Source organism: Stigmatopora argus, chromosome 3, assembly GCF_051989625.1.
Source record: "Stigmatopora argus isolate UIUO_Sarg chromosome 3, RoL_Sarg_1.0, whole genome shotgun sequence".
Classification (NCBI taxonomy): domain Eukaryota; kingdom Metazoa; phylum Chordata; class Actinopteri; order Syngnathiformes; family Syngnathidae; genus Stigmatopora; species Stigmatopora argus.
The window spans coordinates 3,292,320-3,306,330 of NC_135389.1; the positions used below are offsets into that span (position 1 = coordinate 3,292,320).

General features: G+C 41.1%; 1 protein-coding gene across 1 annotated transcript in view; it reads right to left on the bottom strand.

The window, feature by feature from the left end:
• The window catches only part of lamb1a (laminin, beta 1a), a 78,885-nt gene that overhangs the window by 44,465 nt on the left and 20,409 nt on the right, over positions 1–14,011 (bottom strand). Inside the window, exons 11-15 of the mRNA XM_077595902.1 lie at positions 7,620–7,796; positions 5,761–5,873; positions 5,480–5,559; positions 2,163–2,298; positions 564–722 (exon numbers count right to left, since the gene is read on the bottom strand). Coding sequence (XP_077452028.1) covers positions 564–722; positions 2,163–2,298; positions 5,480–5,559; positions 5,761–5,873; positions 7,620–7,796 — 665 coding nt within the window. The remainder of the gene's footprint in view (positions 1–563; positions 723–2,162; positions 2,299–5,479; positions 5,560–5,760; positions 5,874–7,619; positions 7,797–14,011) is intronic.

A 14,011-nucleotide genomic window follows, 5' to 3' on the forward strand; every position in this document is an offset into this window, starting at 1 on the left:
ATGAGACCTGTTACATCATGAAGTCATCATGTCCTGGCGTCGTCAACTTGCAGTTTCGTGCATGTTGTGATTTATACGCATATAGGCCGTACCCTCGATTCAGTCATCATTTTTTTGTCCGACAAAAGCGGCTCACATGCCAGTAAATAGGGTACTGGTCAAGCTATGATTCTACCTTCAACTGTGGTCATGACCTATGGGTCTTGACCGAAAGACTACGATCCTCGATACAAGGTAAAAAATATATATATATTTTTTTGGTTTGCACGGTATCTCACAAATAGAAAGTCTGGGTTTTCATGCTGAAGCTGCTGCCCAGAAACACAAACTCGCTTAAGATGTATGGATCTTGGAAACAATTCTTCTTTAAGATTGCATAGGTATTTCTCATTGTTTGTTTTCCAATATGCAAAAGGGAAAGTCAACATTTTCTATTTTCTAATCTGCTGTTTTAGTTGCAGGTCTTCTTCTAACTTCAGCGGAAAACACTACAGTCACTCTCACCACCCATCAACAGAATATTGTGAAAAAACCTTTGTAGTCTTTATGTGTCCATGTCCTACCTGAGGCTCATAACGGATGAGGACGTCATACTCCATTGAGAAAGGAATGTTGTTAATAGTAAATTCAAGGAACGCTCCCTCTGGGATTTTGACCAGGCCAAAACCAGTCCAGGTCGGACTATGATCCTGAGGGTTGGGCCTTGAAATCACCTTTACACCCTATAGGGACCAAAAATATTAGACAATCAGCAAAACCATATTTCATTAGGGTGGAAACATGGAAGAGCTTATGATTTAGACCATAGTTACGGAAAAAAATTAGATAGATTTCGACTGATCACATTTAAACATATTAGTAATATTCATTTATTCATTCATTCTTCCAAACCGCTTATCCTCACAAGGCCTACCATATGCAGCAGACAGCGGACACTCTGAATTGGTTGCCAGCCAATCACAGGGCACAATGAAATAGACAACCACTCACGCTCACAATCACATCGCAACCGAGTGTGAATCGAACTAGACTGCCCGCACCAAAGTCAGGTGGAAGAAGCACTGCATCATTGGATTGGATTGGATAACTTTATTCATCCCGTATTCGGGAAATTTCGTTGTCACAGTAGCAAGAGGGTGAGGATGCAGAGATAGGAAAGGCATTTTAGACATAATTAGATAGGTAATAAGTAAGTTAATAAATAAATACATGAATAAATATATAAATAAATAAGCGTGTTGGTGATATATATATATATATATATATATATATATATATATATATATATATATTTATATATATATATATATGTATTTATTTATATATATATATTTATATATATATATATATATATATATATATATATATATATATATATATATATATATGTATGTACATACATACACAGATGTACATGCATGCATACAGTAGGTCTTAACACTCAGCCATTTCTTTGTTAAAGAGCCTGACAGCTGATGGGAGGAAGGATCTGCGGAAGCGCTCCTTCTTGCAATGAGGGTGCCGCAGTCTATTGCTAAAAGAGCTTCGAAGGGACTCCACAGACTCATGCAGGGGGTGGGAGGTGCTGTCCATGATGGACATCATCCTGGTCAGCGAGAGTCCAAAGGACAGCCCAGAACAGAGCTGGCCCTTCTGACCAGCTTATTCAGCCTGTTCCTGTCCCTCTCCATGCTCCCCCATCCCCAACAGACCACTGCATAAAACACTGTAGATGCCACCACAGTCTCGTAAAAAGTCCTCAGCAGTGTCCTGCACACTCCAAAGGACCGTAGACTCCTCAGTTGGTAGAGGTGGCTCTGGCCCCTTTTTTTATACAGGGCATCTATGTTTGTGGACCAGTCTAGTTTGTTGATTGGTCATTGGGTGGCTATTAATAATATATTCATGATATTATTTATTATTTATTCATGATAACATATTTCAATGATCAAATGTGGTGGAAATGCAGTCGCTAAAGAAAAAAGTCCAATGTCAAAGGCTATCAAGGCTATCTGTTACATTGCAATTAAGGCAAACTATAACTTAGCAATTGTGAATAAATGTATATTATAATAGAATTTCCTTTGTGTGTGAATAAAGTATATTTCTATCTACCAGTATTTTGTCAATCAAGATGAGAAAACATGTTATAGGTTACTCACAGGTCCAAACTTGGCATCCTCTGCCTCATAGGTGTAGTGGTCCAGGGCAATGAAGTAAAATCCAGACTCAACTTGATCACAGCGACGTCCAAACATATGATCTCTGCAGACGCACTGACCAGTCAGCTGATTACACCTGAGAGAGTATCGATGTGTGAATTTGCATCAGAGGTGACTTGAAATGAAACCATAATTGATGACTCATCTCCACCCACTCAACCAAAACCCGTATCCTATGCCCCATCTTTGAGACACTACAGTAATCTCTCGATTATCGCGGTTAATGTAGACCAGACATGGCCACGATAAACAAAAAAAACGCAAAGTAGGATCACCCCTATTTAAAAAAAATAATTTTACATATACAGACGCTCCCCTACTTACGAACATTCAACTTACGAACAACGGTACATACGAACATGTCTGCAAATTGCGTTTAAGTCGAAAAATGTTCGTAAGTCCAATTTTGTATTTCGCGCCTTTTTCAGAGTAGTACTTCTTTCCGCCGCTAATACCGACGCCTGGCGTTGTGAGAGCTCAGCTCACCCAGCATCTACCTTCTTCTTCGTTGCAATGCGGAAGTGCGTGAATGTATCTCCAGTGTGCACAGAACCTTTTTCATTTGTATCATTAAATATCTCATGCATCCATTATTGAATATGGTTGGTAAAAAGCTAAAGGCTTCTATTGAGGGAGTTGCAAGGAAGAGGCAAGCCATTTCATTTGAAACGAGTGGCAATAATAACGAAGCTTGATGCGCGTGAGAGTGGTGAGCGTTTCACGGACATTGAATCGTTCGACCGTCAGTACCATTTCTAAACAGAAAGATCGAGCAGCAGGACCCAAATATTGAACGTTGCACAAAGTTTGCAAATCAATTGAATGATGCCATACAGTGCTACCGCATCATTTATGATGAAAAAAATAAGAAAACTGTGCAATCGTCGTTAGATCGCTTCTTTCGGCCAGTTTCTAATACATAAATCTCTCTCTCTCTCTATACAGTACTGTGCATATTCTCTCCATTTTATTAAATGTTTTTTTCAGTACAAACCAATGCGTGTTACTTATACAAGCCTTAAACATACAAATGCACTTATATAAACCTTCAATATACTTATATAGGCCTTAAACATAAATTATAATACAAAATATAGCACTGAATCAACTTACAAACAAATTCAACTTATGAACAATCGCTCGGAACCTAACTCGTTCGTAAGTAGGGGAGTGTCTATATATATATATATATATATTTTTTTTTACTTCAGTGCTGAGTTCTAGTAGCAAGCGGAGGACAGGGGAGTGGCTTCTGCTTCCGAGTTTCAGCATGGATTTTCACATTTTTATGAACTTACAAAAAACGTTCCCCCAGAAAAAAATCTGCGATGTAGTGAAACCGCAAAGGTTGAATCCTTGGAGCTATGTTGTCTGGGGCCTTGTAGGGTCACCCATGGCAAACTGGTGTGAGGTGATTGACCAGACAAAGAATGGCGGCGCTGTCAACCGTTTACCACCTGGTGGTGAGTTGGCTCTGATGGTGGGGGCAGATGCCCGTGTGGCCCAGGAGGACCTTATCTCTGGGGATGTTGAAGTCGCCGAGGTGGCTAAAAAGCTCCTCTGTGGTAAGGGCCCGGGGGTGAATGAGATCCGCCCGGGGTTTCTAAAGGCTCTGGATGTTGTGGGGCTGTCTTGGTTGACACGTCTCTGCAACATTGTGTGGACATCAGGGACAGTGCCTCTGGATTGGTCGTCCCCCGGAGGGTGTGTTCCAATTATAGAGGAAACATACTCCTCAGCCTCCCTGGGAAAGTCTATTCCAGTACTGAGCAGGACCAGAAGGTCGAATCTCAGATTCAGGAGGAGCAGTGTGGTTTTTGTCCTGTCCATGGAACAGTGGATCAGCTCTACACCCTTACAGAGTCCTTGGCGAGGCATGGGAGTTCGCCCAACCAGTCTACATGTGTTTTGTGGATGTGGAGAAGGCGTTAGACCGTGTCCCCCAGGGAGTCTTGTGGGGGGTACTCCAGGAGTATGGGGTTCAGGAACCCCTGATGCACGGGGTCTGGTCCTTTTATGACTGGTGTCAGAGTCTGGTCCGCATAGCCGGTAGTAAGTCGGATCCGTTTCCAGTGGGGGTTGGACTCCGCCAGGGCTGCCCTATGCCACCGATTCTGTTCATAAATTTTATCGACAGAATATCTAGGCGCAGCCCTGGTGTTGAGCGGTTCCGGTTTGGTGGCCTCAGTATTGCATCACTGCTTTTTGCAGGTGATGTGGTATTGTTGGCTTCATAAAGCCGTGATCTCCAACTCTCTCTGGAACGATTTGCAACCGAGTGTGAAGCATGCTGGACTAGAATCAGCACCTCCAAATCTGAGACCATGGTCCTCAATCGGAAAAAGGTCGCAAGCCCTCTCCGGGTCAGGGATTGGGTCCTTCCCCAGGTGGAGGAGTTTAAGTATCTTGGGCTCTTGTTCACGAGTGAGGGAAGAATGGAGCGGGAGATCGACAGGCGGACCGGTGCGGCGTCTGCGGTGATGCAGATTCTGCACCGGTCCATCGTGGTCAAGAAGGAGCTGAGCCAAAAGGTGAAACTCTCTATTACCGGTCTGTCTAAATTCCCACCCTCATCTATGGTCACGAGTTGTGGGTCGTGACCGAAAGAACGAGATCCTGGATACAAGCGGCTGAAATTAGTTTCCTGCGCATGCACGGACTCTCCCTTAGAGATAAGGTGACAACCTCGGTCATCCGTGCGTGGCTCGGAATCGAGCCGCTGCTCCTTTGGATCGAGAGGAGCCAAATGAGTTGGCTCGAGCATCTGATCAGGATGCCCCTGGACGTCTCCCTCGGGAGCTGTTCCGGGCACGTCCCACCGGGAGGAGGCCACGAGGAGGAGAGTTTCCCGACTGGCCCGGGAACACCTTGGAGTCCTCCCGGAAGAGCTGGATAAAGTGGCTGGGGAGTGGGAAGTTTGGGATTCCCTGCTGAAGTTGCTGCCTCAGCGACCTGACTTCGTATAAAGCGGAAAAAGATGAGATGAGATCAGACAGCACATATTAATGAACATATTCATATTCATGTGAGTGAACATATATGTATGTAAATATGCAAGATTGTAGGCGAGGGCTAATTTCCATCTTTAGTCCCTTGTGCAAACGATGACACACACACACAAGACGCACAGTTTTAGACAGCGTTGTGATCGCAATTTTGCTCGTCTAACAGCCAGGCTTTAAGTTGATTGGCGAAGAGGTTCAGAGACGGGAGTTCACGTATGGTAATTGGCCATCAGAAAGCATACATAAACTTACTGGTTGTTGATTGCTCCCCCCAGGTCACAATCACATGGTCTGCATCCATCCATATCATTGCTGAGACCCCACTGTTCAGACTTTGAACACCCACAAAGAGAGAACAGCTCTTAGAATTTCATGACACCTCAACTGGTTACATCCTTCAAAGACTTGCGATAAAATTATTTAAGCTCTTATTTCTTCCCACAAATCCATACTTACTATAGCAACACATAATCAACTTCCATATTCTTTTAGGTTTTAGTTGATTAAGCTTGATTTGTACACGATTAACTCACAACACATTGGTCACAGTCCTTTCCAATCACAAGTCGTTTGCAGAAGCAGTTTCCTGTCTCACTGTCACACGGATTTCCATTGGGAACTGTACCCAGAAGGTTGCAAGTGCAGGCTAAAAAGAAAGACATTTTTTTGGTTATTGAATATGCACGACTGATGCACCTTAATTGAAATGTTTGGCTAGCACAATTATATAGCTTTTCAATGGAGCTTGTCAAACCATTTAAAATCTATGGAATCAATATAGGGAGCCGAAAAATTGTATCGCTGCAACGCTAGTGATAACCACTAAAAAGCTACCAGTCTCAGAGGTCTATCATTTAAAAACATAAACTACAGATTTGCGGGTAAAAAATATAAATAAATAAAAAAAGCGGGGAGTTAAGACTATTATCTGTCCTCCCTGATGATAACGTACATATACCAGACCGGTACATACACCTGTTTTTCTTATATTGAGAATCCATACAAAATGTAGAGTTTGAAAGTAAAGTCCCAGAGCATACAATATAGGGTAAACCAAGGGGTACTTGGACGATTCGCCAAAAGACGTTTGGCCGACGGACGTTTGGCCGACGGACGTTTGGCCGAAACGCTCTCCCCGCCCCCGGTCGTGTGTGTACATGTTTTTCAACCTCGGCCCGCGGGCCATATACGGCCCATTACAGACAACATTCATTTAGGAATAACAAGGGTATGTACTGCCCCCCGCTGGACATATTTCTAAATACTAGTACGTACTACACTACAATGTGCTGCCAATTTTTTAAATTTTTTATTTTATCCTTGCATTTAAAGTAGTAGTCATTTGGACATGCAATGTAATTTATCAAAGCTGGTGATTGATGTCTGACACTGAGAAAAAACAACACTAGAAGACTTATGTGAAATTCTAGAGAACAGTATCTGAAAATGCCATGAACACACTTTTACTTCTAGTTTAATTTTAAATAATTTCCCATTATTTTGGGAAATATATATTCAAAATGATTTGCTGAGAACCTTAATTCAAAGATTAATCTCAACGTTTTCTATGCTGGTGTTTTCTGGAGTAGGATTTCTGGATTTACAATTTCATTACAGTAGTACTTACTGTTACTACTACTTTATTTTCTCTATTTCTTCTGTCCCGTACTGTTCTGTGTGATCTCCAAATGGCTACTACTTTAAACGCAAGGATAAAATAAAAAATATAAAAAATTGGCAGCACATTGTAGTGCATACTTGTATTTAGAAATATGTCCAGCGGGGGGCAGTACATGCCCTTGTTATTCCTAAATGAATGTTATCTGTAACGGGCCGTATATGGCCGGCGGGCCGAGGTTGAAAAACATGTACACACACGATCCAGGGGCGGGGAGAGCGTTTCGGCGAAACGTTCGTTCGGCGAACTGTCCGTCGGCCAAACGTCCGTCGGCCAAACGTCTTTCGGCGAATCGTCCGGTCACGAAACCAAGGACCCCCTTAGGCCTGTATGATTATTTATTAATTCATTAATTTGAGTTACGCTTATCCTCACAAAGGTCGTAGGGGTGCTGGAGCCTCCCAGCCAACTTTGGGCACTAGGCGGGGCACACCTTGAATTAGTTTCCAGTCAATTGTTGGGAACATTGAGACTATTTACACTCTTATCCACGGACAATGTGTGTTGATCAATTGGCATTTCAGGCATTATTTTGGATCACGTTAATATTTTGTCACTTTTCTCATCTCATTATCCTAATTTTAGTAAATGTGTGTGAATAAACTTACTAACATAGAGATGACATAAAGCATGATTTCATTTAACGTGTGACGACGGACGGCACCCTTCTACATATCACTCAATGGATTATTATTGTAAAAGATCATGTCATACCTTTGCATCCTTCTGAGGTATCAGAAAGCCCATAATACGCCTGTTTACAGTGGTCGCAGCGTTCTCCAACCACATTGACTTTGCAGTGGCATTGGCCAGAAATAAGTCCTACTCTAATGTCTGTCCTCCCATCACAAATTCCCCCATTTAGAGAACCCAGAGAGTCACATTTGCATCCTACAGAGACACAGGGCAACAAGAAATTGGTTAAATAACTGTCATTCTATTTTTTCAAGAAACAGTGTGAAGAAAACAAATTCACAAGATCTTGACATTGGTTATTCTAGATCAAGGGTGTCAGACTCGGGTTGGTCCGCGGGCCGCGTTAACGTCAACTCGATTTCATGTGGGCCGGACCATTTTAGATATAATATATATTTTTTTAATGGATTAAAAGAACTGGATTAAAAGCCCTGAATATTCATTTTTTTATAGATCTAAAACAATGTTTATTTTAGCTTTTTTTAAATATATTTTTAGATTTTACAAATGATTTTTGAACTAAAAACAAAAAATGATTAAAAAATTACAATTGTTGATTTAAAAGGGGGGAAATCAGGAAATGTAATATACATCTATACTCTTCATTTTAATTTGATCCTAAAACAGAAAGTCAGCACTCATGATTTACTTTCCCGGGCCACACAAAATGATGCGGCGGGACAGATTTGGCCCCTGGGCCGCCACTTTGACACGTGTTCTAGATGTTTTCATTTGTTGACTCTATTACAGTGAATAAAATATAAACCGAACAAACGCATGAACAGAAGCATACCGTATTTACTTCCACATAAGCCCCCTGCACATATAAGGCGCACCCCTAAAATTGCCTTAAAATTGTTGAACTTTACAATTTCTCGCTTATAAGCCGCCCGCTGATTCTCAATTTTCATCTCCATATTTATGGTTTAAATAGGGAGTACAAATGTGTTATACTTTGAAAGGAAAATCTTAAGAAAAATCATCACACGTGGCATTTCTGAGATACTGTATGAATCACAAGCATATTATTAGGGTCAATATCATAAGTTAATATGCCCGTCTTTCTAAATGCAAAATATCAAATTATTCAATTTGAAAAAAGAAATAAGTCTATCTTGATGAGAATCCAATGCTTTGTAATGACATAAATGACAAATTTCTTACCAGAGGTTTAAGTTGTGGCGGCAAAATTGCTTCTAATGTCGAAATATCTCGATTTTTTTTTTATGGTTCATATTACTGCAATTGTTGTCTCTTTCAAACAAGAAATAAAAAGAAAAAAAATCAAAGCGGAATTTTTTTTTATCTCGTAATGACAAATGTACAATCGTTTCCTTTGTGTTCCGAAAGGGAGGGTGTTGTTTGCACATAGACAAATTCAAAAAGGAAGTAACGTAAGCACAACAAGGAAATATGCCCATAGTACTATACGTAGTTCACCAAGTCTCTGGGTGCAATAATAGCATAAACATTACGCAGGTATCAAGGTTTATATTTTAACGATCGATCGCAAGACCTTCGATCAGATTAAACTATTGTGATGTACTGATATGGTAAATGCTATGGTCAGAGCATGTACCTACGGTGAGATGGAGGCACCGTGAGCGAGCAATAGCAGACACAAGTGTACTCGCGTCTGGCCAGTCTGAGCATGTTTAACTACAAGCAGTGACGGGAACGGGTGTTTTTTCACTTTTTATGCAAGATTCAGTTTATTTTTTCCTTGAATTATTTTCATAGACGTCAAAATACATTTTGTTTAGTGTTTTATCTGTTTATCTTTTCTCTATTTTGAAATAATCGGCCGCATATTCTTGGGTCATTTTGTCGTGAGGTCACCGTGTCATCGTCGTCAACCTGCAGTTTCGTACATGTCGTGTTTTTATGCGCATATAAGCCGTACCCTCGATTCAGTCATCATTTTTTTGTCCGACAAAAGTGGCTTATATGAGAGTAAATACGGTAAGTAAATTGGAAATTCAAATGTAAAGTATGTAAAGTGGTACGCATCCTTACGAATGCTTCTACACACAAAATATTCGGGTTATGAAAAGCTTTGATGTGAAACGCTTTCTTCCATGATATGGAAAACTCACCAAGTTACAAAATATCAGACGGAATATAAATATAAAAACTAAAGATAAATACACTGCCAAGATTTGGTATACTGTGATCCTTCACCACTTTGCAGGTTTAACATTCGTGGCTTCAGTACATCGCGGTTTTGTATATTAAATATAAAAAAGGTTAATAAAAATGTCAAAATCCACGCTACAACTCGCAAGCGAAAGACGGGATAAATGCTTGAAGTCATGGCTTTTATTCTTCGGTGCTGAATTTAGCGGCACTCAGCGCTGAAGAAGAAGTCATATTTTACCGTAGAAGAATAATAATATAACAAGCCCTAGAAGGGCAACATCCTGCCTTATCCTGTTTTGTTGCGAGTGAATTTCCTGCTTTGTTTGGATTTTGAGTCACCGATGAAAATGTCTCCGAAGTGTCCTGGCATACAATGAGCCCAGGAAAAAAGAGGCATGATTACATGACCGAGAAAAAGTGACGTTGCTATGCCAAAGGGCGTAGCATGCCATTGCGGCATAAATAAATCTACCGTGCGTTTTACCAAGAAAGAAGAAGCGAAAACGGCCACAATATCCTTTTGCAAGGACACTAAGCGAGTGGTAACCACTATGAATTAAAAAAAAATGAACCAGCATTCTGAGGGATTCACGCCGTAGATACAGTAATGAAGCTGGCATGATGAGACTTCTACAGGACATCTTCAATATGCAACGCAGTTTGCAATGTCTCCAGGAGATTGATGATAACATAGTCATGGAATTTGGCAATCGTCTTGACAGTGTCATATATTTATACAACAGCATATTTGTAGAAGAAAATAAACGGCGGTTGCCATGTTCCTTGTACGCCTGATACAATGCCTCTGAAATCTGACAAAGAGTACTTTGACAAAAGCTCCCAATAACCATTTTATTATTATTATTATTGTTGTTGTTGTTGTTATTATTGTTATTCTTATTCTTATTGTTGTTGTTGTCGTCGTCATTGTCGTTGTTGTTATGTTGTTATTGTTGTTTTTATTATAATTATTATTATTATTTAAATCAAGCAGAGAGGAACTATTTTCAGTGAGTACAGTACTTAAAGTACAGACGCTCCCCTACTTACGAACATTCAACTTACGAACAACGGTACATACGAACATGTCTGCAAATTGCGTTTAAGTCCAAAAATTTTCGCAAGTCCAATTTTGTATTTCGCCCCTTTTTCGGAGTAGTACTTCTTTCCGCCGCTAATACCGACGCCTGGCGCTGTGAGAGCTCAGCTCACCCAGCATCTACCTTCTTCTTCGTTGCAATGCGGAAGTGCGTGAATGTATCTCCAGTGTGCAAAGAACCTTTTTCATTTGTATCATTAAATATCTCATGCATCCAATATTGAATATGGTTGGTAAAAAGCTAAAGGCTTCTATTGAGGGAGTTGCAAGGAAGAGGCAAGCCATTTCATTTGAAACGAGTGGCAATAATAACGAAGCTTGATGCGCGTGAGAGTGGTGAGCGTTGCACATTCAGTACCATTTATAAACAGAAAGATCGAGCAGCAGGACCCAAATATTGAACGTTGCACAAAGTTTGCAAATCAATTGAATGATGCCATACAGTGCTACCTCATCATTTATGATGAAAAAAATAAGAAAACTGTGCAATCGTCATTAGGTCGCTTCTTTTGGCCAGTTTCTAATACATAAATCTCTCTCTCTACAGTACTGTACATATTCTCTCCATTTTATTAAATGTTTTTTTTCAGTACAAACCAATGCGTGTTACTTATACAAGCCTTAAACATACAAATGCACTTGTATAAACCTTCAACATACTTATATCGGCCTTAAACATAAATTATAATACAAAATATAGCACTGAATCAACTTACAAACAAATTCAACTTATGAACAATCGCTCGGAACCAATTGCGTTCGTAAGTAGGGGAGCGTCTGTATTTACATTTTTTTATTTATAGATTATATTTAGATAAATACATTACAGTCTTTTCATATGCCTGTAATGTAATATTTCATCAATACATCTCTTGATAATTGTACTTGTGTGCTTGTATTTTTGTTTATGCGTGAAAACATGTAGTACGGTATGTAGAAAGAATAGGGGTGATCCTACTTTACGGTTTTTCGATTATTGCAGCCATGTCTGATCTACATTAACCGCGTTATTCGAGGGATTACTGTGTACATATATTTTGAAATTGTCATGCAAGAGTTGCTTTCCCTTTGACTATCTCCCAAGACCTAGCTGGCCTTCCATCTGCTAGCAGGAAGCTGCGTCTCCATTATGCCGGAACAGAGGTCAACGCCCTGCAGGCACCCCGTAAAGGGATACCAACCACTGGGACCAAAAGGAGGGAATGCCGCCAGTCCGACCTAAAAATGTCCAGGTGGACCAAAGCACCATCCCATTTGGGGTAGAGCCTACCGGCAGAGTATGAACGTGACTGTCCGACCAAAAGCCCCTATTGATGGCACGTTTTTTTCCTTCCCCCGGACAATGGCTGATCAGCCCTGGACGGTGGTGTGTTGCTGATTCATGTACAACTGACCGTAACAAATTCGTCACCATTGTAAAATGTTTTTGGATTTTTCATTCATTTTAATGGCTTAATAAATAATTTTCTCATTTTTTTTCCTCTTTTTCACTTACATGCATACATTTGCTTACATATTTCATACAAAATTGGTAAGCACTTTTTCAAAGGTTTAGAGCAGGGGTCTCAAACTTGCGGCCCGCGGGCCAACTGCGGCCCGCGGGACGATAATTTGCGGCCCCCGTCTTAATATGAAAGATCGAATTTTTGTTTATAATTTTTTTTTTTTTTTTTTTTTTTTTTTTTTTTTTTTTTTTTTTTTTTTTTTTTTTTTTTTTACCCCTTTCCCCATGATGGCGCCGTTTAAGTGGCAGCCAGTGGCAGTAGCTCTGTCCACTCATGTTTTTCTTGTTTTACAGCATGTTTTACATGAAAAATTAGAGGGAACATTGACATGCACCTGCTTGTGGCAGGTGTGATACTGGTGTGCCAATAGCGAGCAATGATGATGTCGTGACCGGATGATTCGCCTAAAGACGTTTCGCCGACGGACGTTTGACAGACGGACAGGTCGTACTAGTGTTTGTTAGTTTAATGATTAAATACAAATACTAGTATTTGTATTTAATCATTAAACGCTGTTTTCAGATGGATTTGACCGAATTTGAGAGCATTTTGAGCCGTTTGGCGAATGGACGTCTATAGACGTTTTTTTGCCTCCATCGCGATATCATCCAGTATTTGTATTTAATCATTAAATGCTGTTTTAGGATGGATTTGACCCGATTGCTGTCATTTTACGGCTCGGTTCTGCTACATCTGCCTGCCCAAGAGTGTCAAACGTCCGTCGGCGAAACGTCTTTAGGCGAATCATCCGAGTACCGATGATGTCGCTCACACTGGTACTCAGTGCGCTCAGGGAGGTTGTCTTTCTGCTCAGACCAACAAAAAATTAGAGGGAACTTTGGTTCGGAGCTGAATGAACCAATCACGGTGAGGTATACGGCTCTGGAGGGCGGGACATCGGCCGGGCTGTCCAGTGCCTCGCTCACTCACTCATTCATTCCTCCAATCAGCTGGGCGGAGGAGAAGCCGTGAGGCCGATCCCTCCGCTCGGCACGCACACTCCTCCGCTGCTCTCAGCATAGAACTGAATGAGGCGATATGATCCGTGATCCAGTCTGTGTCAGTGTCTGTAGCCATCTCCGCGATTGAAACGGAGAGCGAAAGTGCACATGCGCCACAAACCCGCGGGACTGAATGTGAAAGATCAACCCGAGACTCATTCCAAGTGGAAAAACATATTACAGAGCCCCAGAGATGTCTCTTTCAAAGCCTGCCGTGAAGAGAAAGGTCGGTGATGAGCACAGACAGTTTCAAGAAAAGTAGGGAGTGCAATATTTCTTTGTTGAACACAGGGGCACCCCGACGTGTCTCATTTACACTGAAAAAGTTGCGGTGCACAAGGAATACAATTTGAAACGTAATTGTACTATGAGACATGCTGAGGAGTACGAAAAATACCAGGGAGATGAGAGAGCCAACCAGGTTGCCGTCTTCTGAGGCAACAGGATCTCTTCAAGAAGGCTACCAAAGACAGTAATGCAGCAGTCAAAGCTAGCTACGCCGTTTGTGAGTTGATTGATCCTGTGCTAAGTGATCCCAAATGGCTCATGGACTTGGCTTTTCTTGTTGATATCACACATGAGCTTAATGTACTGAACAAGAAGCTACAAGGCCAGGGGCAACTTGTCAGTGCTGCCTATGACAACGTGAGAGCATTCTGCACTAAA